Raw genomic sequence first — 26,298 nt, forward strand, 5'->3', positions numbered from 1 at the left:
CTCAAAATTCTTAATTTTACCTAATTATTTACTATCACAGACTAGTTTTAAGAATAACCCCAATTTGTAAAAATTACAAACAAATCAATTTTACATTAAAGCCAACATGTCTGGGGGAAAATTAGTCCATTAGATTCAGACCAAATGCAGCTATCAAAATCATATAATACAATAAAAAGCTGAATTGTATCTTAGAATTCATTCATCCTAATGCATGTGCTAACATTAAGATTGAAGAACTTAATGTTAATAAGCCTTAAAAATAATTAGGCATCTTGAATCAAGACTTATTAGAAAACTATAGACATTTTAAATTTCAAACTGCTTTCATTCCAAATTATAAGGAATTATGAAGCCTTTAAATGACTTCTCATTTAAAATTACTGTCAAGAAATCTATAAACATATTTAGCAGTACTCTGGAAGATTCTAACTACTCTATAGGGTGACAGAACTGTCTTGAGAATGACTGTACCCATGGGTGGGAGACACTCCAATGAATATTTTGTTTTCACAGTGCAGACTTGAGTGACACCTGGAAGAATGCATCTACTTCAAGATGCGGGTGCACAGATAGGCATATTGCTCAATGTAAATGTGTGCAAACCGTTCTTAGACCCTTTCACCTACTCATACACAGAATGAAAACTCTGATGTAGCTATGAGTCCAAAGCAAAGTGGCATTTAATTCTGTTCCTTGTCCCCAAACAAAGAAAGCCAGTTAAGAAACTTGTTTTTTAGTTCTTATGGAATACAGTCCTTTAAATTTCATTAGAAATTGAAATTTCAAATAAAAATATCTAGACAATTTTGTGGCATAATCAGGACTCAGGAATTTCCTGTGTGGCTTAAGAATCAATTGATACCAATGTAGTGTCTAAGTACAGGAAAGATCACTGAATAGTTAATTTATATACAACTAAGAACAACTAGAAATTTTAGACAAAGGGAAGAACCAACTATCAACTTTGTGTGGAGGCTGTCTCCCCAGACTGCTGTCTGAACAGAAGAACCCGGAGAACTGGGGAATTGTAAATAAAGGCATCTGGCAAGAAGAAAAACAATGGTCCTTACGAACAGTGAAAACAGGATCAATGTAGCATGCAACAGCACACCGCTGTCAAAATTATCAAAACTCCAGTTAGTCATTTCAGTTAATTCCAATCAAAACAATGTAACTCTTTTAGAAGAACCCCTATTTTGATATTTTTATGTCAGTACACTTAACCATGATAATGGCTAAGTTATACTGAAATGTATTCCAGGTTAATGAGTCCATAATTGATAGCCTGAATTTTCTTATTTACAAAGTAGGGCCAGAAAGTATTCACTGTTGTGCCACCTTCAAAACTGAAATTCATGATCTCTTCAACTAAAATACATTTCTAACATTAAGAAGGGGAAGAAATGTTCCATTCATTTTACATGTCCCTTTATCTTTAAAACACAAATTCTTCAGAATGGGACTTCCCAAATGTCTCTACAACCTCAACACTCAAAGATTTAGGATTTACATTATTTGGGGGAAACACATGAAAGAACATGTTTTGGAAAGAATGCAAAAATTGATTGGTTTGAAAGGGGTTTATTTCTACTGCACACAATTTCTTCATGGTGAATATACAGTGATTCTCTGTACAATAAGAAATGAATTGTGTTCAAAATAATATAGACATAATAAACAAGGTTCTTTCCAGTTACCAAAACTGTGACAACATAAAATGCTGAATGAAACTAACACTATTTGAACGATTAGTATGTGTAAAGGAAAACGCACCACACTACAGTAACACAAAACATTAACATGCATTCTCTTTTAAGGTAGAAGACACTTCTACATTTTTAAGGAAAAAGACACTTCTACATTTTGTTTTTAAATTTTGAGTATTTTAATTCCCACCAAAATGAGGCGCCCAATCTAAATATAGTAAACAGGCACCATGCAAAAACTGCCTGGTAGTTTTGCCAATCAACCTCAAACACAGTTCACACCATATAGTTCCTGCAATGGCAGTCCCCATCTTTGAGTTTGAGGAATATGCCAACTGAATATAAAGTCTTAAAGGTATTTCCATGTAAGAAATTAAGACACAACATTAGTTTACTAAGACTGGATACTAAACATTTACACTGAAGGGAAGAATGCATTTTCTTAGCAGTGTCATTAGTTGAATAGCTTATGCAATGCAAATTCTGAATGCATATACACACATGTGAACATGTAACTATATTTAGAATGCAGACACATGACATTTTTTCATGCTTGTGACCTGACACCAACAGGCCCACTCAAGTTACCTGGCTGTCTATCTTCTGCCTGACCCCTGAAACGACGCCTGCGGCTACGATTGCGTCGCTGGGGTTTGTTTTCACTATCATCTGTAATTGCAAAGTTTACCATCAACTACTCTGGCAAAAAAAGAACAAAACAAAAAAGAACAAACGAAAAACTTCTTTCCTTATTTAAAAAAGGGAAAGAGAAACTTTTAATTAAACATTGAAGGTAAAGCATACAATATCGACAAAGGATTATATACATTTTTGTAGCATAAAGCATTCCTCTCTGGAGCTTAAGAGGGCTCTAACTCATAATAAAACAAACTGTCATATGTAACTGAAATTGTCATTCAGAATAAAATTTCCAACATATTCTGGATTTCAAAGTTAATGTCATTTTATCCCCTTATAAACATTCACTCTAAGTATCTCCCAAAATGTACTATAATTATTAAAAGAGGGTGCTAAAAGAGTTATGCTTTGTTTTTGGACAATTAAGAACTGTGTATTTTGTCCTGATTCAATGGTATAAAGGGGCTCTTTAATCAATTCTCCCAGTTTCAGATATTTGACAAATATGAAAACTAGACACCCATGACAAACAGCTACCTCCCTCACTTAAAGTAAACATTAAAAAGTCATTTGTGATTTGCATACTTTTTAAAAAGCCTCATCTAGTATCAGTAGAATACGATCACACACATACAACTTTTCCCTAAGTGCTTACATACCTAGCCCGTTTTCATTAACTGAGGCAGTATCAGATTCAGTCATTCCGTCCATCAGAACAGCATCTTCATCAGTCCTTCGTCTACGAGACCGCCTACGACGGTTAGTACTGTGATGAGACTCGCTGGCGTCAGTGTCTGCAGTCTGATCTGATTCTGTATTATCAAGTAAGCTGTATGGATTGCTGTCTGGATCTTTGAGCACTATATTCATGTCAGAGGCAAGAAATATTCATTATGAGGGCTGCAGTTAAAATGCTTGATCTACTGAACTACATCAACTAATTGTAAATAAACTCTATGCCCCCCCATAAAAATATAAGCCTGAAATAAAAAATATTTTCTTGTTACCAGTAATTTATCTGAAGATTAAGATTAACAAAATTTTAATGGTAATGAAAATTATAAAACAAAAGATAAGGTTATTTCTTAGCTTCATACTATTTCCTTTGAATTGTTTTACAAATAGTCAGCTCTCTACATCATCAGATAAAACTATAAGGGGATGTATCTGTGTTAAACACATAGTTTTATTCCTGCATAGTTTTTCCTTACTACTGTCCCTCAAATAAAGTTAAACTACTTACATGGCATTTTCGCAGACACAGGTAATCTAGAGATAATATAGAACAGTGTGTACAGATGATGTGTTAATATCATATCATCTTTCGTAAAGGATGTTTAAGAAAATCTGTGGGGGTTCCTCAGACCAATCCCCCAAAGTTACTGAAAGGTAATGATATCAGAAAATACTACACTATCTAATTCTGACATTCCCACTCTTAATCCTACAAAGGGTAGAAAAATATAAATTAACAGAAATATGTAGCTACTATGTAGTGATTCTAAAAGAGCCTTTTGTTTTCTCTTTACAACTTTAAGGTAACTGCTGCTAATGGAGTTATTTCCAAATAAAATTCAGTGTGTGTACCCAAGAATTAAGAAAAATCAGCTAACTTAACTGAAGCAACCAAAAGAAGTCTGCACAAGTGTCAAACTAAAGTCAGGCTGAAATAATAACTGGTTGTGGAAAGAACAATGTTGAAACAGATGTAACTTGCATTCTAACTCTAAGAACAAAAAGCATCTAGTGAAGTGAGAAGTAATGGTTTCAAGATACAAATAGAAAGAAAAGTACCTGTCTTACCTATGCACATCTACTGTTTCCAACACTAAAATTCAGAAGAAATTCACCTAAATACCATTACTCCTATGTTTCCTTTTTTAACAGCTGGCAAGTTAGCATCTTTACAAAAGATACTAAATTTATCTATTAGTCATAGCACTGGGTAAAATACATTAATAGTATCATACCAACAGTATACATTTTAATACAAAAATTACTTTCCTGAAAGAAAAAAACTAATCTAAACTTTTCTAATAAAAGTAAACTTAGGCACAATGAAAATTGGTATCCAGTTAGAGCTAAACTAAACACGCTTCCCTTCATTTTATGCTAATTTGTTCCATTGTTTGTATAGTAACATATTTGGGTTTTTGTGTATGTGTGTGTGTGTGGGGGGGGGTATTTCAAGACAGCTTCTTTGTGTAGCCTGGCTATCCTAGAACACACTCTGAAACCAGGTTGGCCTTGAACTCAGAGATCCATCTGTCTCTGTCTCCCAAGTGTTGGGATTAAAGGCATGGCCACAAAGGTCTGGTTTTAATATGCAAAGACAAATCTTCTAAAAGATTTAAAATATTACTTCAAATATTTTAAACGAGATTATTTAATCATAAAGTGTGACCTCCTTAAAGGAAATACATGTAATACTACTATGTATAAAGGAAATACATGTAATAATACTATGTATAGTGCTTTAAAATAAACCATCCCCTCCTGCTCATTCTGCTCAGAAAGAACATTCTGACAACAATTGTCACACAATAGTAAAAATAACAATAATAATCAAATGACCACTGTCAACAAATGCATGAGCATATGATACATCTGTACCCTGTGTTTATGAACATGTGCTGTACCCACGCACACCCATATGTGCAGGTGACCACAGCGGCCACAAGAGGCCGTAAGATTCCCCTGAGCTGGAGTTGCAGGGTTGTGAGCAGCTAGATGTGCTAGAAGCTTAGCTCCCTACTTTACAACAGTGGTAACTGTTCTTAATTGCCGAGCCACCTTTCCAGTCCCTGTATAGTCCTGTTTGTACTTCAATTTCTCAAGAAAATAAAACAGAAAGAGTCCACATCTTTTTCTGTCCCCAAACTGTAGCAAAGAATTATTGGGAAAACAATAAAATACCTATTTCCAAAAGCCCCAAAATGGGAAGGATAAAAATATAATTCTCAAAGCAGACAAAACGTGCCAACTGACAGCTCTGGCTTATATAGTACTCTACACAACTTTTCCTCTATTAATTGCTACAGTCTATTATTTTCTCTAAGATGGTAAACAGAATCACAAACTTCCAAAAATGTGTAGGTCTGAAGAAGGAAATAATTCTTGCAGGGTTATACTGTTTACAAAGCACAAATGCTGACATAGTATGTAAAAGACTACCAGAACTGATGGAGGATTTGCCACCACGTGGTCCACCACGACCTCGACCCCCAGAAACACTTCTGCCTCTTCCTCCTGGGCGTCTCCTGCTGTCTCGCTGATGTCGAGTCTCACGATCATCTTCTCCTGCTAATGACCAATCACTCAGCTCATCTTTACGCTCAGATTCTGTTTCGGAGGGGTTAGACAGCTCAGAATTTGTACCTTGGTAGGGGTGGGGGGTGAGGGGAAAAAGACAAGACAGTATGCAAAACAATTAGGTACACATACATAGATGCTTAAATTTTTTTCAAAACACTCTGCTAAACATTATTTAAAATAAGCATATTGATTGCTCTGAAGACAACAAAATGAAAAACTTTAAATTTAACATGCAATTATCAGATTCAACTAACAATTATAGGAAATGTACATTATGAAAATGCAATTAATATCAAGATTTATGCTCATTTTTAAATGGATAGGTTAAATCATGAGTAAAAATGTTACCAAAACCTAAAAACAATTTAATCACATTCAGAAAAATTTAAGTTTAATCAATAGTGTTTCTATTATTAATGTCTACGGCGTGTATTTTCTCTCACATTTTAACATTAATAAAATCAGACCACTTCTTAAGATAGTCCTTAAAAGCTGGGCATTTACTTGTCAGTTAATATATATAAAATGTTTTACTATTGCCTCAGATTAGCATAACATTAATGTTTCTGAGAAACTACCTAAGAATAGAACAGAGACAGGGCCATTGAAATAAAGTCCATATAACTGTCTCGCTGATTTCTAAATTTTTAACAGTTGAACTGAAAAAAGAACCCTTCTCCATTTCTTATTTCACTTTGTCTATCTTGCCATGTATTACTGTTCTCATTCTCCTTAGATCTATTATTGGTCTGTCAAAAGGTAAAGCTTCATCTTAACCTTGTCAGTGTCCCAAAGTACAAAAAAAATCCCCCATTGATGAATCATTCTGTCACATGAAATACCTAAAAATGGATTGTATCTAAACTCCATGAGTATTTGAAAATAGTAGTAAAACATTAGAGCTCCTTAATGAAGTAGTAAGGTGCAGGGAATAAAGAACTCTACAAATTGAATACAAATTACAAAGGAAAAGATTAAAAGTTCAGAAAAAAATAAATCCAGTTTATTCTTCACTCTCAATTATGTTAGGAATGCAAGCTTCATAGAAGAGAATAAAGTATCCATTTAACAATTATTTGTCCAAATGCCAAAAACACTAACCATATATTACAACTGTCAAAATGTAGACAATAATCATTTCATGAATAGTGAAACAAATGAGTTAAAATGTAAAAGTGGATAAGCCTAGTAAACTATACCAAAGGATAAAAGCAAGAAAATTACTCCTTAAACTTAACATAAACGCAGTATTTATTTTGTGAGACAAATACTACAAAAAACAAGTTGTTGATGAACTCGCCAATACTTTTATGATCACAAAAAGTGTAAGGTTCAACCATGAAATGAAGAGACTGTCCTACAATATTCAGGTGGTCCCAAACTATCTCACAGGTATTTAACTGTTATTAAGATGACAGCATTGGAACTTTATAGTCACTGATGTTTTTAAAAATAGTCAGGTATGGTCATAAGCCAAGAACAAGTGTTTCCTAGAATTGGGAAATGTCAAGCAAGCAGGTTCTGCCAAACTTCCAGAAACCCCCAAACCTGGCAGTTCAGGTGATGTCACCTTTACAATGATAAAGCTGTGCTGTCCACACCTCTAAGTTGCTGTAGGGTATTCAGCTCTGCTGAAAACAATACAGCCATTCCAACCTCTCAATCTTGTAAGTGTAAGCAGGATACAAGGAAAACCAAGAAAAGCTTATAAAAACGAGCCATGACACTCAATCACTGCTTGTTTTTAGTCAAATTTCATAATCAAACTTTTCTCTACAACCTCTAACTGTAACTCTTACCAAGACAGTTCCCATCATTTTAAATGCTCATGTGATAAAAGCTTATTATTAAAAATGTTTTATTATGGAGGGAGGGGGAACTGGGATTGGAATGTAAAAAATAAATAAAAAATGTTTTTTATCATAACCAAGATGTGATAGACTTCTAAGATGCAAACTATATTTAGCACAACTTAAAAAAATGTTCTACTAGTAAACGTTTCTTATAGTTAACTATATTGAACTGATTCAATTCAATTCAAATGTTCTCTCTTATTTTTAGTTCCACAGAGGTAAGTCTGCCATCTACTGAAGGATCTGTATATTGTTCTCCAACCCAGAGGACTCCTTTGCCATCTTCACATACATTATCTACTAGAGTGACTCCCTCAGTAAGTTCTCAGACACTAATCAAACTGTTCAGGTAATTTTCTCACTCTTGCCATATAAAAACTACACTTGATTATATGTTAATTTAGGATTTAAAAATGCAAATATACCTGATTTCTATTTAATTGCTGGAAACTGCACTAGCTTACAATTCTCCATCTTTTACACAGTAAACACTTATTGAAAACTTCAATACTGTGCTTATGAAAATGCATCAAGAAAATGAGATAATGGAACGTAAGGTTACAATACTAAAAAGAAAGGATACTCAGCCTTCCACCTGTACAACAATTGAAAGACAGTACAGGTGTATTACAACTCTAGGATCACTAGATTCCTCAGTTAACCAACAAGTCTGGATCTGAACCTGCCCAATGCAAACCTGTATTCGTCTCAACTTTGTGTAAATGCTTCCTATTTTGGCCTATGTTCACAAGTATTTCCTTGAAACAGGATGAACACTCAGAGAAAAGAGTAAAAGAATAGAAAAGGAAATGAGGAGGGATGGGCAGGAGGAGGATCAGGTCACTGCTAAGATCCAAGTCCAAATGGAGAAAGATGGAACAACTCCAGAGCTAAACAAGAATAAATGAGAATTTAAGATTAGAGGATGGTTAACTGCCACAGGATCCACTCATCTGTTCCTACCATGGCTAGGTCCCCCGCTTCAAAGTGAAAATACAGCTTATAAAGATGATACAGCTTATAAAGATGTTCATTATAAAATGTTAACTGTCTTTATAAGCCTTTATCTTCACAAAATGTCACTACACAAAATAGTTACACACAAGGTGCTACAACATCCAAACCCGTCAAATCAACAGTCTATTCCAAAGCTACTGAATATTATATGTAATGCTGATCCAAATATCATTTTTCACTTGTGTTTTTCATATAGGTAGCAGTACCATACTAGGAATCTACAGGAATGTATGAAACCACACTATTTAGAACATAGGCTCTATTCTATACCCATTCACGCTTTATACATATTCATTATGAACTACTGGTATAAAATCATGCCTTATTTTAGTATGTAACTATAAGCTATACCTTTCAGTCACTTATATGTAACACAGCAGTAACACAAACTACCTTTCACCTTCAAAAACAAATGAGAGCTAGTAGAAAAATATATGCAGCATCTAAACTAGAACCACTACTACACATTACTACAGAAATAAAACAATGTTCTTTTTACCATAACCGGAGGTGTAATTAGGGCCCCGACGACCTCTGCCTCTTCCACTATAAGACCTAGAACCTTGTACAGAAGAGACGGTACTTTCATCAGTGGCATATCCTTTCTCTTTTTCAGGCCCTCTGGTGGAAGAAGGTCTGAAACCCATACCAATCTGTCGCAGCTGTTCATCAATCTGCAGGCGTTCCATTCTAAGTTGTTCCACTTCCTACAATTAAAAACAAAGAATTAGCCGGGCGTTGGTGGCGCACGCCTTTAATCCCAGCACTCGGGGGGCAGAGGCAGGCGGATCTCTGTGAGTTCGAGGCCAGCCTGGTCTACAAAGTGAGTTCCAGGACAGCCTCCAAAGCTACAGAGAAACCCTGTCTCGAAAAACCAAAAAACCAAAAAACCAAAAAAAAAAAAAAAAAAAAAAAAAGAATTGTTTTTGCTATTTGTATATATGTACACGTTAGACCATGTTAAGACGGGGGAAAACACCTTTACCCTACCTACTGACCCAACTTCTATACAAGTTTGTTGTTGTGGTAGTGGGGATCTTAGAGCTAGAATCTTACAATCCAAAGAAACAAACTGATCTTTGAAATCATCTCATAAAGCAGAATTGTATTCACAAGGTCATTTGCTGGTCAACTCAAGAAACCCTGAATACTACACAGTGTGCCCAACATATTGCTATAAGCATACAGTATATACAATTCTCTTTCAAGTGACTGTATAATAAACTTAACCAATCTGTTAACTGCTAATCATATTACCAAATATTGTCCTTTTTTACTCTGCTTGTGTATGTGCAGTGTGTGTGTATACCCCCATGTGCATGTGGCGATCTAACTACAACTTGAAGATCTTCTTCCACAATGTGGGTTGTAAGGCTTGGCTGCAAACACCTTTACCCACTGAGCCAGCTCACTGGCCAGATACTGTCTCTGTAACAGGGACTTAATAGTCTATTTAAAGGCATTATAAATGAACTACTTCACTATCAGATTATCAGTTATCTTGAATTATTTACCACCTAGAGGGGAAAGCAGACTTATGATAATTCAGTTCCTGCAACATGTGATGGTAACCAGTCTAAACAAAACTATTGGCTTGGAGGTAGAATACATAAAATAAAGGATTTGCTTACAAAGCCAAGCCTGACAGAATCCAAAGAAATGGAATGATATAAAATGCCAGTACAACAATGATATCAGAGACGGGAAGGAAACTATACTAGAAGTAGAGAACATTCTAGTATTTACGATGACCAACAAGAACAAGAATGAAAAAGTATGATGCTTACTAACTTAGAGACACTTCCCTTTCTCCAACTCTTGTGCATCACGTCTCCAATCTAACAAATAGGGGCTAAGGGCGTAGCTTGGAGGCCATTCCTCTTTTGTTTACCATGCATTTGGCTCCGGTTGCATGCCCTACCCTCTGAATTGATATAATAGCCATTGTAAATGATGATCATGTCTTTAAAAGAACCTTAAAAACTCAAAAAGAAACCACCCTCACCCCCCAAAAAGTGTAAGGGCAAATAACATTTTATTCTCTATGTATTCAACAAAATCCAGGCAAAACTGAAGAAATTAAAAACATTTAAATGCCCCAATATACAAGCATGTTTGACCTATTGATACCTTATTTATACCAAGTATACAATGTTCACACAGAATTGCAGCAGAGATCCACAAGAATACAATGGGAACTGTATGCATACATACCTTTAAGTAAGCAATGTGATATTCTAGAAGAACTTGTACATTTCCAATACTTTCTTTAGTGCCAACAAATACAAATGGAACCATTCCCTGTTAAGAAAGTACATTGTCTTCAATTTAACATACTAATTATATACTCTGGGAAGATTTTCTACAATACATAGTAACTAATCTGAAATGCAGATTAGTGTGTGTGGTGGGTTTTTGTTGTTGTTGTTCTGTTTTGTTTTTTGTTCCCCTATGTACTTACTTTGACTGTCCTGGAACTCACTCTGCAGACCAGGCAGGCTGAGAACTCACAGTGATCCACCTACCTCTAACTCCAAGTGCTACCACACCCAGGTTATTTATGTTTTCGAACCGAGGCCCAGAAATAGCAGTAACAATGGCCCAAGCTACAGAGACAGTGTAGAACAGTAAGTTCTTTTTATCAAGGAGAACCTACCAGGAATAATAAACTTGCACCAAAATGGAATACTGAAATGCAAGTGAGACCGTGTCAAGGGAGAACTTACTTTGAGTATCAACATAAAAAGTTGTATTTGAGTTATTTAAAGGTTCAGACTACTATAGTCTTCAGATCAGAATTTTGATTGCTTTTGTATACCAGGTATATGATATAAGTGGCCAATGTTTTTAGACTCTTAAAAAAAGGCCAAGGGATGATCAAGAATTACTTTTGGCAGACTGCTTCATTGTGCATCAAATTCTACAGCTTTATACTCAAGAGTAAAAATGACTAAGATGGGACTGGAGTGATGTAGCTCAGCAGTTAAGAGCATTTCTTTTCGAAAAGGACCTGGGTTTGGTTCCTAACACCCATGAGACAGTTCCAGCCCTTAGTAACTCCAATACCAGCAGATCCAATGCCTTACGACCTCCACAAGCACTAGGTATACATACGGTGCACATATATACATGTGGGGCAAAACACTCATGCACAGAAAAATGAAATGGTGAGGGGGCGGAGGGGGGAGCACGCCTGACCCAAAAATAGTAAACTGAAACTTTTATAAAAACGAACTTAAGTACTGACAAAGAAGCCACAGTCCACACAACTGAAAGATGCATTGTTTTCTAAGTATGTGAAATACAAGTATAAATAAATTTAATTTCAAAACGAAGAATATCTACAGCATTGGCAATTAAGAAGCTAACATAAAGTAGGGAAATAAGTAGCATTAAATACTTACATCTTCTCTAGGTAGTTTATTTTCATTGTCTCCTTCAATTCTTACTCGAACCACACCAGATTTATCCACTATTTCTTGAATAACTTTGCCATTTTTTCCAATAACTTTTCCTTTAATAAAAAAAAAAACATAAGTTAAAAACCAATTTGCTATCAATCTAGTACCAACCTAGGTTATGACTTTCCTATCAAATGATAACCACCAAGTAAATATGATTTTTTTCACTTTCAATAACCTCACCTAAAGAGTGCTAAACTCTCTCTGGATTACGTCTAAAGCTACTGACTGCAATTGTTGAATACAGTACATGTAAGACAATTTTCAAACCTAAACATTTTTAAACATTAGAACCATTTCTAGCAATTTAAAATGTCGTCCATTTCAAAACCCTGCCCATGGCATGTGAGAAAGCAATTTTAATTGGCGTTAATCATGTCAATTTGTCTCATTCATATGTATTATACACGCATCCACACACACGCATATTCTTACAAACTAAAATCTCACATTGTACACCAAGTGATTTTACATACTTCATAGTTTTATAAGTGCTGATACAGCATGTATATTCTGTCTTCTAAGAATGATAGACTATAAAATGATAGAAAATTCATACCTTCTTCATATTTGACATGTCACTCAAACAGCAGTTAACTGAGTATACAATACTTAAAGAAAAACTCCAAAGGGAACAAGAAGGTGCTCTTTCGCTATTACAAACATTAACCTGAAGAATCAATATGTAACTGAAATTATTTGGTATATTCTTGGGATAAAAGTAACAGAAATATCCCTTATAAGTAGCAGCCTCATGTTGTCAGGTTCACATCACAATTATTTTTTAACTAAGTCATTTTCATAGAAGCTAAAATTTCAGTTGAAAGGAGGTAAGGTCTGTCATGCTGTGTGCTTGTAAGAACAGTTTCCAATGCATAAGGAACAATGTCAACAGTTAAACTGGGTAATAAGAACACAAACACAGTCTTTCTAGATTTTGTCAATCTTATTCCTAATCTCACCCCTCTTCCCCATCAATAAGCTTCAATTTAAAGAGCAGTAAGTAACTGAAGAGGTTAAACAGACACCAGAGTTCACATGACTGTGTCTTCTCCGAGAAGCCCTAGCAGCAGCCCTTCCAAAGCAACCTTCACAGATTGATTACACAATGAAGCTTAAGCAGCAGCTTCATCCTCCATCCTGCTAAAAATAAGCAAATGTCTTTTCAGAAAACAAAAATGAAGTTGATGGCAAATAAGTCCTTCCCCAGGATCCTGTTCACTTGCTTCTTGGAACTATACCAGTGGTGAGTTAAACATCCATCACCCTTCTGGGTCCTTGGCAGGGACCTACCTTCAAGTCTTACTTAGTCCCACCAGAGACCTTCAATATTTTAAATGATCATTTCCATAGTTTAAATTCCAGAGCATATTGACAAACTGAAGCAGACCTGTAGTATAAATTGAGCATTGAGTATAAATGTTGAAGGGACAAAGTAAAGAACTGATTAAAGGCAGCTTCTAAGAGGTGAATGATTTTGATCCATTCTCAAATCAGTGTTAAAGAAATACTTTTTTCTTTAATTTTGGACAGGTGGGAATGATCAAATACTAGAATGCCTCAAACACATAACGCAATTCATCCTCTCTGGAACTTACCCACCAATTGGTCCTCATTCCCTTTTATTGCTCAGTTTTCCTTTTCTTTCATTTGAATTAAGAACATATATTTTTCAAAAGATTGCTTAACCCATGAAACATTTCAGGGAAATAGTGTATTACTATATATGACAAGCAACAGAAATGTCTAGAGTTTCACCATTGTGAAATTGCTCCTGCTAATGTATGCTTTCTAAAGAGCATATAAGCAATTCAAATCACAAAAGGCAACCAAGACAGGATAGTGGACAAAAGATACCTAGCAAAGATTCCCATTACTGCACTGATAATTAAATAAAGAGCCAGAACTACTGATACATCCAATATCCTTATTCTGAAATACCATGATTAATACTACCAATTCTGGAAGACCTAGGCTTATCTTGGTAGAATTAAGCTTGACAAAATATGATTTTTTTTTCATAAAACCACCATCACAACCTATTTACAAGTGAGGAAGCCTTAGTTGAGCTCTGTAGAATAGCTACCACAGTCTTGGCACTTCAGCCACGTAAGTTGGTGTTGATTTAAAAAATACAACAAACATTTCAAAAGCAGCTCTTGTGGCTGGGGTTCACTGGTAGAAGACCTACCTAGCATGGGCAAGGCCCTAGTTCAAACCATAGTTCTGGAAGGGAGAGAAGGAAAAAAATAAAAGAAAAAATAGCAAGACAATAAACTTATGGCAGGGCAGCAAGCTGTCTCACAGGTAAAGACACGTGCCACACAAGCCTGGCAACTTGAATTTGATCCACCAAACTCATACGGAGGCACGAGGAGAGAACTGACTCCACAAGACAGTTCTCTGACCCACACCACGCAGATGCCATGAGTGTGTACCAATTTTTTTTAAACTTCAAAAGCAGCAACAATATTTTCAGTTAACAAAATCATGTATTTTCATGGTTAATTATGCAACATTCTTCAATTTTATTATCTCAACATCTCTCTAGTAATTATGTAGTGAACAATAGCACATCAAAAACTATTTAGAGTTTGCATTAACTGGGAGTATATCTTACCCTATTTAAAGAGTCCTGAAAAGCATTGTACATAACCACTAACAGTTACATTACACAAAGAAACAAACTTTTCTGCTATAAACCATTTTTCCTATGTGTGCACTCACTCATGTGGAAGCCAAAGGTGAATTTTGGGTGTTTTCTTATATTTTCCCCTGCCATTTATTTATGTTGAGTTGAGATAGGGTCTCCCACTTAACCTGGAATCCATTTTTCCCATCTTGTCTAACTGGCTGGCCATTGAATCCCCAAGATCTGCCTCCCTGTCACACCAGGGTTACAGACGGAATATGGAACAACAAGCTTTTATGTAGGTACAGAGGACCTGAAAGCTAGTTGGACTGCAAAGCACTTTAACCACTGAACCATATCCCCAGCCCTTAAGTGCAGAAACAAGTAACTTTGAGAAGGGAAGTATTTTAGATCTTTTCCAATTTTATTTTACAGGATGTAACAAATGACACATGCATAGAGAGTAAATTACCTTCTAAAGGAACCCAAAAGGTTCAAAAAAAAAATTCCTTATGGGCAAAAACAAGTAGAGAGGAAAACAAAACTGCATGACTGGTTATTAAAAGTCCACCATATTACTGTTGGTACTTAATTTTACGCTTACTATTTTGGAGAATCACTAAGTACTTAACATATATCCCAAAACTTCCTATTTGCATCAAGTAGCACTCAAAATGACACAGAGGTGCACGGGTTCAGCAGTACAACACTTGCTACCACAGGAGACCCTGGGTATGGTATGGTTCTCAGCTTCTCAAAGGCACAGGAACAAACACATCAACAGCAGTATCATTAATTAACATCCCTTAAGTGTAAGTTAACCACAGTAAACTCAAAAAGAGGTCACTTCACTTGTAACTCGTGGATACAGTGATAGTCACAGTTGGTGATAAACAACAGTGTTTAAGTTCCCCCCATATCACCACCCTTTCGTCTACCCAAGACTTATTACTTTATGCTATGCTATTGTCACAACCAACTCCTCATTCAGGACCTACTATGGCCCAGATTTACTTTCATTTCCACTCTAAACAAAGAAAAAAATATCACAGACACCTTAAGACCTTCACTATCAATTTTGGTGAACACATAAATAACCAAAAAGGAGAAAAAAAAAAGACATTAAACAGGAAACAGGAAAGTGCACAAAGGATGAGAAGACTTAAGACAAAATTTAACAACAAATTGTTATGGGTCTTGGCACAAAACAAACACACCTTTCTTTCTAGGCACAAACACACACAAAACAACAACACAGTATTTGCTGTCTAAACAGTTCAGATTACAGGTACATTACAGTAAGGAAATCAGAAAACTAACATCCAATTAAGTTAATTTACATTAATATTTACATTTAACTTTTATACAAGTACCTACCGACAAGATTCCTCGGGACTTGAATAAAATCCTCCACAAATTCCAAGAAACCCCTAGCTTTTTTTACAGCTTCAGCACTCTACATGGAGGAAAGACCAATATAAACTCATTAATGTCCTGAAGCAACCCCATATCCAATATATATGAAAAGGGAGATAATTCACAACTGTAATGCTATGCCACAAGATTCAGCTCAGCAACAAGTACAAAAGCCCTAGGGGCTATTCCCAGGTGCTACAAAACACAAAAGATAGAGAAAGCTGCAAACAGGGCATGGTAGCAGAGACCTTCACTCTGAGCTCAGGATGGAAAGGATCACCACAGGCCAGTGTGGCTAGCTTGCTCTACACAGATTAGAATAATTTTGTGGATGGTCACTTGCTTTTACTGCTTGTTCCTTAACCATAGTTAAGATAAATCTTCAGAAACTGTAAAAGTAATCATATTACAACGAAAGTTTAGTCAATTTACAAGGCCATTTTAAAGACACACGACTGTAGGCAGTATGGTTCAAAGCCTGTCCTCCTAATGAAGTTATACTGGCCACTTCTGAAGATTTCAAAATAAAAGATTATCTTATGTTATAAAAATTAGTTGGTTTTAAGTGAATTCTAACCTCAAAAGTATTTTTTTGAAGAGTAAAATTACAGAAAAAAAATGATAAAACAGACTATCATGTCCAAGTAAGACAGCAACAAACCAGGAAGCAGATTAACTTACCTCTCCATAGATTCTAAATGTTCCTGTATCTTCATCTAACTCAATGGCAGTTACTCCAGGAACCTTCCTAGCTTGTTGTATGTTACTACCATGTGTTCCTATTGCCAGGCCCATTAAATCTTCTCTCACAACAAATTCTTCATGAAAAGCTGCTGCAAGTTGTTTTGTGCACTATTGAAAGAAGGAAATTAGGATTTCTCTTTTATAAGCCTGTTTTGCTTTTAAATACTGTTGTTCATACCATCACTCAAAATAACCATAAAGTGGAGGGAAATCTACGTCAACCAATCAATAAACAGATGAGCAGAGTATGGGTTAGTCACACACTGCAGCAGCAAGCCTTCAAAGAGGAAAGTGGCAGATGTGACAACACAGACGAATTCCAAAACCATTCACATTACTACCTAAGAGAAATAAGGCAGCCATAGAAAATTATGTATACACATTTTTAAAAAAGATCTGTTAAAAGCTTGCCTATCACATGCATGGTACCGGGCTATATCTCAGCACTTGGGAAAATTCTTTTTAAATTATACAGTATGAAAATTTTAACTAGGCATGGTGACAGGATGATCATAAACTGCATGCCAGTCTCAAACAAAAAATAAATAAAACAGCCAAAAACAAGTGGTGTAGGGGTCTAAAGGAAGGAGAAAGTGGAAAATTGTTGTTCAAGAGTTGTTCAATTTTATAAGTTCTTCAGATTGGCAAAGAATGCTAAATACATTAGTAAATTTTGAGTATTTTGCATTTATTTTTAAATTCAAGACAATACAAAACAAAACACATTAACAGTGAATCTCTTACAGAATTAAGAAAGGTTATCATAAAATGGAAGAAAAACAAAATATTTCAGTCTATTTCATTCTAGTCACAGGAACAGTTAATTCTAAAATGATTATCAATAACAAGCTGCCAACAATTCTCTAACTAAGAAGGCTGTTTCAAAATGCATTCATATACTCTGTTTAGAGCACTTAAGTAGGCCGGGCAGCAGTGGCACATGCCTACAATCTCAGCACCTGGGAGGCAGAGGCAGGTGAATCTCAAGTGAGTTCAGAGGCCAGCCTGGTCTACAAAGCAAGTTCCAGGACAGTCAGGACTACACAGAGAAACCCTGTTTCCAAAAACAAACACCAATCAAACAAAAAACAAATCTGAGGGCTAAAAATGCCTCCCTTTGTCTAAGAATGTGTGTGTGCACACACATTCAGCTGGGAACAGTAAAGACAGAACCAGCAGTATATTGTGAAGTGTGAACTACCATTTCTATCTTTAACTCCTTTCCACTTACACAACCACTGTAGTAACTCAGGTCACATCTGACAGGTGACAGGATGGTAAAATTCATATTAAAGGCAGAGCAAAGAAAAATAAGTTCTTCTGGGTATGCCTAATTACTAATTTCAAAAGCTCTTTGACACGTATTTTCTAAGGCCCCACAACTAGAGGCACTTGGCAAAACCATTGTTATATTTGATAAAAGTAAAACATACAATTAATTTTGCTAAGGATTCTGGGTAATAGCCAAAAATACCTAGGTCTTAGGTGGCTTTCTGTTACTGGTCATCTAGTTTGAGACACAGGAAAGTTTAAGGAACATAGAAGTAAACCCACTTACTTCTAAATGCTTAGTGGCCTCTTCATTTCTGGACATAAGCATCAACTTCGTCCGAATACTTCGCAAATGCATATCACTTAAGATATTTACTCGCTTCACAGTTGCTTCACTGGCCGACTACAAACAAACACGTTAATTACTCATAAATTTAATATTTTTTCCAAAAAAAACCCCACCCCAACATAATCTTCTAAATGAAGTCCTTGGTTCTTTTTACCTATTATTTCCTTTCACCCTAAGCTTTCTTTCTCTAATGTAACCTTACTTTTCTTTCTGAAGTTATATCTGCTGCTCAGATGTTCTGGGGGGGGGAGGGGACTTTTTACACATTAAAAAAGAAAATCTCAAGATGTTATGAATGTCATTAAGAGTCTCATGAGCCAGGAACAGTAGTTCAACATTAATCTCAACACCTGGCAGGCTGAGACCAAAGGACTGCTACTAGTCACAGACTACATAAGCAAACCTTTTATCAAAAAGTCAATCAACAACAATCAAAACAAGCAAACCAAAACCAAAACGTTCCTTCCAACTAAAGGAGAGAAAACTAACATTGCTACAAACAAAAACCTCTTAAACATTGTTAGTTAATTCATTATACATAATCCTTAATAAATACCTAACAACACATCAGGTCATTAATCAAAATATGGTCTTATCTTACCAGTATCATTAGCTGGGTAGTTTCAGGATGATAAAAAATTCTGCATGCTCCTACTGCTTTCTTAAAATCTTTATGGGCATTTTCATTAGCACACCTAAAGAGAAAGTAATATGGATGCAAGACATCAGTAATGGATTAAACTTAGGAATATAATGTAATCTCGGTATTTCATTTTAGTATTTCCCATTAGAATTTAAAAACTATTTTCTAAAGATTATTTTATTACTTCTAATTATTTGTATTCTGTGGCAGTTTGATGCACCAGTGCCAGGGCGAAGCAGAGGCATCAGATGCACTGGAGCTTGTGTTACCCATGAACCACTCAATTTAAGTGCTGGACATCCAACACTCTCCCTCTGGAAGAAGTGTGCTCTTATCTGCTGAGCCATCTTTTTTAAGTGCTGGATATCCAACACTTTCCCTCTGGAAGAAGTGTGCTCTTATCTGCTGAGCCATCTTTCCAGCTCCTTAAGATTTACTTCTATAAGGTTTTGGCTAGTTGCTTGGTTGAGGAATGATGTTTTATAGACCAAAAGATTATAGCTCATAAAAGTATTCAATAAAATTACTTACGCCTCTCTCAAATCTTCAGGAACATCCACTGTGCACTTAAAGAAGGTGTTTTTTTTGACAGTTTTATTTTGATTGACAGGCCGCAGTCGTTCAAATGTGACTATTTCATTGTAAGTGGCATCACAAGCAGCATATTCAATGACATAAAACTAAAAAATATCAAAGTTCTTTTAAAAGCTCATGTGAACAAAAGCACTAACCTTTAGATGATGTTGTAGACCCTCCCACTTATGGACAAACATTAAGCATACCTTTATACTATCCATCATTTACTTAAACCAGATTATAAATACTTGGAAGCATGAACCTTGGTGGTCATATAGGCTTAAGGCATACCTATAGACAGGATTCATGGTGTTGGCAATAAAAAACATAAAAAACCCAAAGTTAAGGTGTTTCTTTAGAAAACAGTCACTTACCTCTCCTTTCATCATCCGAACTTTAGCTAACCACCATCCACATGGCTCTTGGTCATTTGCTCTCGAATATACCTAAGGAGCAAAAACACTCTTTGATCTATCCAATCCAAAAGATTCTGACATTATAGATGCAAATGTAGAATCTCACTAACTCAATCAAAATGGTTTTACTGAAACTTAGTAAGAAAAGTGTAGATAGACATTATTACTTAAAAATAAGGCTGAAAGTATAGTAACTTAGCTTCTTGGAAATCTATCTTAAACAACTCTTGAAATAGTTTTAAATAAACGTAAAGAAATGCTTCTTACAAGGCAACTGTATGAAATTCATATAACATATGCCAGCACTATTCATCAAAATAAGAACTGTTTTGAGGATTAAAGTTTAATTTTAAAAATAAGGAGGCTCAAGACAACAAACTGTTAAAAACATGAAACCCAATGTATTACAACAGCTTATCTGAATGAAAAGTAAAGTATGAGACAAATGAAGTTCATCTAGCATAGTAAACATATTTTTACAAAAACTCCAAACAAAAAATGGATTTTACATCATATTATTTTGTCACCGTTGTTTTCAGACAGGATTCCCAATAGCTTGGGCTGGCCTTGAACTCCATGTGACAGTAACAAAATTGACCTAGAAATCCTGATCCTCCTGCCTCCACCACCCCAAGTCAGTTTTTAAATCTCGACTACTAGTACTAAAATAGAAAAGTAGTGTTTTTTGGTTTACTTTTTGTTCTGTCCTTGTTTTATTTATTTATTTGTTTGTTTGTTTGTTTTTGGTTTTTCAAGACAGGGTTTCTCTGTTTTGTTTTGGAGGCTGTCGGTCCAGCCTGGCCTGGAACTCACGGAGATCCGCCTGCCTCTGCCTCCCAAGTGCTGGGATTAAAGGCGTGAGCCACCACCGCTGGCTCTGTCTTTTGTTTTAATTAACCCTGTTATGGTAGTACATGCCTACAATCCCAGCACTCAGGAAATGGAGCCAGGAAAATAGCCAAAGGCTAGTTTGGGTTACCCAGCAAGACACTGAGTAATAAACACAGACAGATTACTGGTTATTCCTATAGGGCTAACAAAGTCAACCCTTCATATAAGCATTCCAAAGATTCAAATACATTCAAGAAATGTGACTTTCCCAACAACAATTGAACACAACTACCTACAGAGCATTCATGGGTTCAATATAGGTGAGGTAAGATAAATCAAAGCATATAGGAGATTGAGTTATATGCACGTATCAGTTTTTATATAAGGGAGTTTTGTGTTCTCAACTTGGGCATGCAAAGTGGGTCCTGGAACCAACAAAAGTATTCAAAGTTTAAAAGGAAAAATTACTCTTTACCTGAAATACTCAGCCTAAGAAGTACATAAGTAGAGCTTTTGTCCTGGGAAGCAAGCACGCTGAAGTGCTGGTAGTATGATGTACCACAAATGACGTGGAAATTCGGATTACTGCATTCTTATCCCCCAACCTCATCTTACACATTCCTTTCTTTTAGCTGTCCAAGTTCCCTTATAATTAGCCAGTAAATCAACAAGCCTTCTCATCTACTCTAGAAGTGTATTTGAAGAACATCAGCTAATCTTTGCAAAACTGCAAAATTACAAGACTTCAAAGAAATTCATACAGAGAAACACTGTCTTTAAAAAAAAAAGAGACAAAACCATTACAGGAAAAAAATGCATTTTCATAAATTTCAAATAAAGACTGAGCACCACTCAGGGGTAGAATACAGCTCACATGAAGTCAATTCCAGCAACACACACACACACACACACACACACACACACAAAACCACAACCAAACATAAAACTTGTCAGGCGATACAGCAGTTTGGGGGTAAAGTGCTAGCCTCACATGAACAAAAACCTGTGTCTAATCTCTGATATTGCAAAAATGTAAAATCTGTTATCTATACCAATGTACTTTTGCCTCCTGTCTTCAAACAGTATTTGGTTGATGAACACAACAAAAACAAAAAGACAATATTTGAAATAAGCAAAATAAAAACCACATGGTAAAGGCTATACAGCCAGACTGTTCAAACAGAACAAAAACCCCATCTATAGGGACTGAGGTATATATAAGCCCATGGTAGAACACTTTCTTAGCATGAATGAAATTTTAGGTTAGATTCATCTACAAGTATTTTTAAAAAGACAAGTCACAGAACAAGGGAACAGTAAGCAAGCTTAACTTCAAAGCTTCAGTATCATTAGCAATCCAAGGAAACAAATTCGATAGATTCGTTCAGTTCAAACTTCTAAGACTTTACTAATTCAAACATTTGTGGAGACATTCAAGAATAATAATTTTGATACTATCAAAATGTTAAATACACATGCCTTTTGTTTTTACAATCTACGTTACCCTCCCCCCCAAAAAAGCTTTTCAATTCTTCTGCATGTTTGGTTTATATGCCAAGTATTCTCTATTATTCCGATGCAGGATCTCTCTTAAACCTAGAACTTCCATTTTCTTCAGGTAGGCTAGTGGCAAGTAAGCACCCATCTCCTCTCCCAGCAAACAGTGGTGGGTTGGAATTACAGGCACAGATGAGAAAGACCACCATGCCAAGCTTGTTACCCAAGTGCTGGGATCCAAACGAAAGTCTTCACTTGTGCAACAAGTGCTTTTAGCAATAGGCCAACACTCCCTAGAAAGTGGCATTAAGGACATGCTTTCTGTTGTAACAGTAGTAATTCTGATCTCAATTTTGGATATAATCATACCAAAGAACTGTATATCTAGTTAAAAATAAAGAAGTAAATCTACATAAGCAAACATGAAAAATATCTGATTCTCTAAATATTATATTTAGTAAATACAAGTCACAAACGTGTAATAGAGTCACAGTTGTTACAACTTTAATGTTCTATAAATGCAAAGGAAGACTCTACAGAGGCACTCAACTCAAGCTGAAGCAACTGAACAACCACACCTATGATAAAAGGGTAGTTTCATTTTTACTTTATAGTTCTGTATAATTTCACTTATTTTTAAAAAATAAACTTATGAGATGGAGAGATGGCCCAGCAGTGTGAACACTTGCTCTTTCAGGCGCCCGGTCTGATTCCCAACACCCTCATAGGTAGCTCACAACTGCCTACATCTAACTCCAGTCCCAGGAGATCCATGCCTTCTCCTGGCGTCTCAAGAACTAAGCACACACATTTCACATACATACATGAAGACAGAATATACAACACTAAATACTTTTAAAATTTCAGTCCATGAGTGAATGAGACTTCAGACTCTTCTGGTCAATCCACAGGAGGCAAAATTAAACTTTTTCTTTAAAACTTTAAAAAGGAACAAAGTTTGATTATATCTTAATTTGTGATGTTTTACAAATTTGTAGAGAGCAAATTATTACTAGGACTGAATTATGAAATGGAAAATGAAACAGACAACAATCTAGGAACAATGCTTTCTTAATCTCTGACATGAATATTTTTGTCACAACTGGAGAAACAGGCTGCAGATGATTCAGTGTAAGGCTGAGCTTACCTCCACAGACTAGGGAAAAGACTTAAATAAAACATCAACACTTCAGCAATGAGTTGTAGTTTTGTTGCTGATTTAGGTTGGGTTCCCCCCCTTAAGTCAGAGATGTGTTATGAAATAATCTTTTTGTACACTGAAGAGGTATCTTTGCAAAGGGGCCTTCTGATTGGTTTAAGAAATAGCTGAAAAGCCAACAGCTAGGCAGGACTTATGGATAGGTGGGAAGAGGAGATGAATTAAGACAAGGAAGAGATGCCAGAGGACACAGAGAGGAAAATAGGAGGCGCAAGATTCAAGAGAGGGGAAAAGTCATGAGACAAAACATATATTAATATAAATGGGTTAACTTAAGTTATATGAGCCACTGGGACAAGCCTAAGCTATAGGCCAAGCTTTCATAAAAATCAAGTCGTCTTCTCCATGTCATTTTTGTTGTTACCATAGAGGCCCAAAGTGTCTGACTACAGAGATTTACAATAGTATCATAACAACAGAAAAGTATAGAAACCAGGACATGGTAATGTAAAGCCTGTAATCCCAACACTAAGGAGAGAAGCTCTCAAATTTTAGGCACTCTTTTAAAAGAAAAAAAAATGAAAAAGCATTCCCTTGGACTTTGGGAACCCATTTCCATACAGGGATACTCTTTCAACCTGGACACAAGGGGGAAGACCTAGGTCCTGCCCCAAATGATGTGACAGACTTTGATGATCCCCCATGGAAGGCCTCACCTTTTCTATGGAGCACAAGAGGGATGGGATAGGGATTGGTGGGGGATATGAAAGGATGAGAGAGAGAGAGAGAGAGAGAGAGAGAGAGAGAGAGAGAGAGAGAGAGAGGGAGGGAGGGAGGGAGGGAGGGAGGGAGGGAGGGAGGGAGGGAGGGAGGGAGGGAGGGAGGGAGGGAGGGAGGGAGGGAGGGAGGGAGGGAGGGAGGGAGGAGAGGGAGGGAGGGAGAGAGGGAGGGAGAGAGAGAGAGAGGGAGGGAGAGAGAGGGAGGGAGGGAGGGAGGGAGGGAGAGAGAGGGAGGGAGGGAGGGAGGGAGGGAGGGAGGGAGGGAGGGAGAGAGGGAGAGAGGGAGAGAGGGAGGGAGGGAGAGAGAGAGAGAGGGAGGGAGGGAGAGAGAGAGAGAGGGAGGGAGGGAGGGAGGGAGGGAGGGAGGGAGGGAGGGAGGGAGGGAGGGAGGGAACTGGGATTGTATGTAAAATAAGTGTTTCTAATTCCAAAAAAAAAAGCGTTCCTTAAACTTGACCTCTGCACATTTGAGAACATTTCAAACTAAGTTATTCTTAACTCATTCTTGATCTGGAATTTGGGAAGGGGAAAACACAATGATACAGAATTAGATTTTAAAAGTCAAAATACAACTTCTACCCTCATACAAAAAAATTACAAAATGATAAAACTCTAAGAAAAAAATCATGTTCAATGAGTATAAAGACAAGTTAACATGGAAGCCTGCAGCATCACTACCATTAATAAGTATTTCCTAACCACCCCCCATCACAGTTCCTGTTTATACAGAAGTCACTTGGTACTATTTCCTCAGGTCTCCTCCCCATGCCTCAAGAACACTACTATAGTATACTGTATTAGTTAATTTCCTATTACCATGACAAAACACCATGACCAAGGCAACTTAGAAAGTGTTTATTTAATTTGGGGGCTCACAGTTCCAAAGGGTTTAAGTCTGTGATCACTGTGACAGGGAACATGGCACTGGAACAATAGCTGAGAGCTTTCTTGTTGAAACAACCACAAGGCAGAGAGAGAGGAGTGGGAAAGACATGAACTTTTGAAACTTCAAAGCCTACTACCAGTGACACACCTTCTTCCAAAAGGGCTACATCAAATCCACCTCAAACAATTCTACCACCCTCAAAACAAGCACTCAAATATTATGGGCCTATGAGGGTCAGTCTCATATATGCAACTACATATATCTAGATTACAATTATGGGTCTCCTTACAAAGTAGGTTATTGATGATGATTTTGGTGGAAATTAACTACAATAGAGAAGTGACTACATTTATTACTTAAGGAGTGAGCTTATAGCACTGACCCAAAATTATAGTTTTGCTCTAGCAAAAGCAAAATTGTGAACCTACCTGTTTTATTCTTTGTGATGGTTAATATTGCCAACTTAACAGGATCTAGAATCACTTAGGGAACAGGCCTCTAGCTATGGATTAACTGAACTGGGGAGACTGATCTTGCATGATCAGTACTATCTCATAGCCCTGGATCCAGCCTGAGTAAAAAGGCGAACATGAGCTGAGTACCAGCATTCTCCTTTTCTGACTATAGACACAGCATGACCAGAAGCCTCAAATTCCTGCTACCATACCTTCCCTACCAATATGAATTATACTCTCAAACTCTGCACCAAAATAAACTCATCTTTAAGTGGTTTGTTAAGATACTTCAATGAGAAATAATTAATATGCTCTCTAGTCCGATAAACCAGGCACAAGAAAAACTTTTAAAACTCTTAATACCACACCAGCCTCCTGTGACAAATACATGAAGTGTCTGGGAAATGAAGAATGTTATCAATTTCTTGAAAATTTAACATTTTATACCCTAGCCTTCCAGCTTACCTTATTCAGATCAATGCATTTCTCAAAGCTGTTTATAGCAGATGGTGATCAAACAGAAACCCACAACTGGTCAAAGTGCAGATATAAGACTCAGTCCTAAATGGAACATGTTTACTGAATCCACTTCTCCCAAGGTAAGGGATGGTTGTGGCAGAGGGGGCAGAAGGAATGTAGGTGTCAGAGG

General features: G+C 36.4%; 1 protein-coding gene across 5 annotated transcripts in view; it reads right to left on the minus strand.

Moving 5' to 3' along the window:
* Fxr1 (FMR1 autosomal homolog 1) overlaps positions 1–26,298 on the minus strand; it is a 54,238-nt gene that overhangs the window by 2,511 nt on the left and 25,429 nt on the right. For 2 of the 5 annotated variants that reach the window (XM_013113083.3, XM_013113085.3), the window contains exons 4-14: positions 20,001–20,072; positions 19,582–19,730; positions 19,009–19,102; positions 18,345–18,461; positions 16,724–16,894; positions 16,004–16,082; positions 11,938–12,047; positions 10,748–10,834; positions 9,033–9,240; positions 5,523–5,726; positions 3,008–3,208 (exon numbers count right to left, since the gene is read on the minus strand). In XM_013113083.3, coding sequence (XP_012968537.1) covers positions 3,008–3,208; positions 5,523–5,726; positions 9,033–9,240; positions 10,748–10,834; positions 11,938–12,047; positions 16,004–16,082; positions 16,724–16,894; positions 18,345–18,461; positions 19,009–19,102; positions 19,582–19,730; positions 20,001–20,072 — 1,492 coding nt within the window. Of the gene's footprint in view, positions 1–2,297; positions 2,379–3,007; positions 3,209–5,522; positions 5,727–9,032; positions 9,241–10,747; positions 10,835–11,937; positions 12,048–16,003; positions 16,083–16,723; positions 16,895–18,344; positions 18,462–19,008; positions 19,103–19,581; positions 19,731–20,000; positions 20,073–26,298 lie in introns of all 5 variants that reach the window. The other 3 variants (XM_005069709.4, XM_005069708.4, XM_005069710.4) reach the window with 3 other exon arrangements.

The sequence above is a fragment of the Mesocricetus auratus genome, unplaced genomic scaffold (genome assembly GCF_017639785.1).
Source record: "Mesocricetus auratus isolate SY011 unplaced genomic scaffold, BCM_Maur_2.0 Super-Scaffold_100011, whole genome shotgun sequence".
In the NCBI taxonomy this organism is placed as follows: Eukaryota; Metazoa; Chordata; class Mammalia; order Rodentia; family Cricetidae; genus Mesocricetus; species Mesocricetus auratus.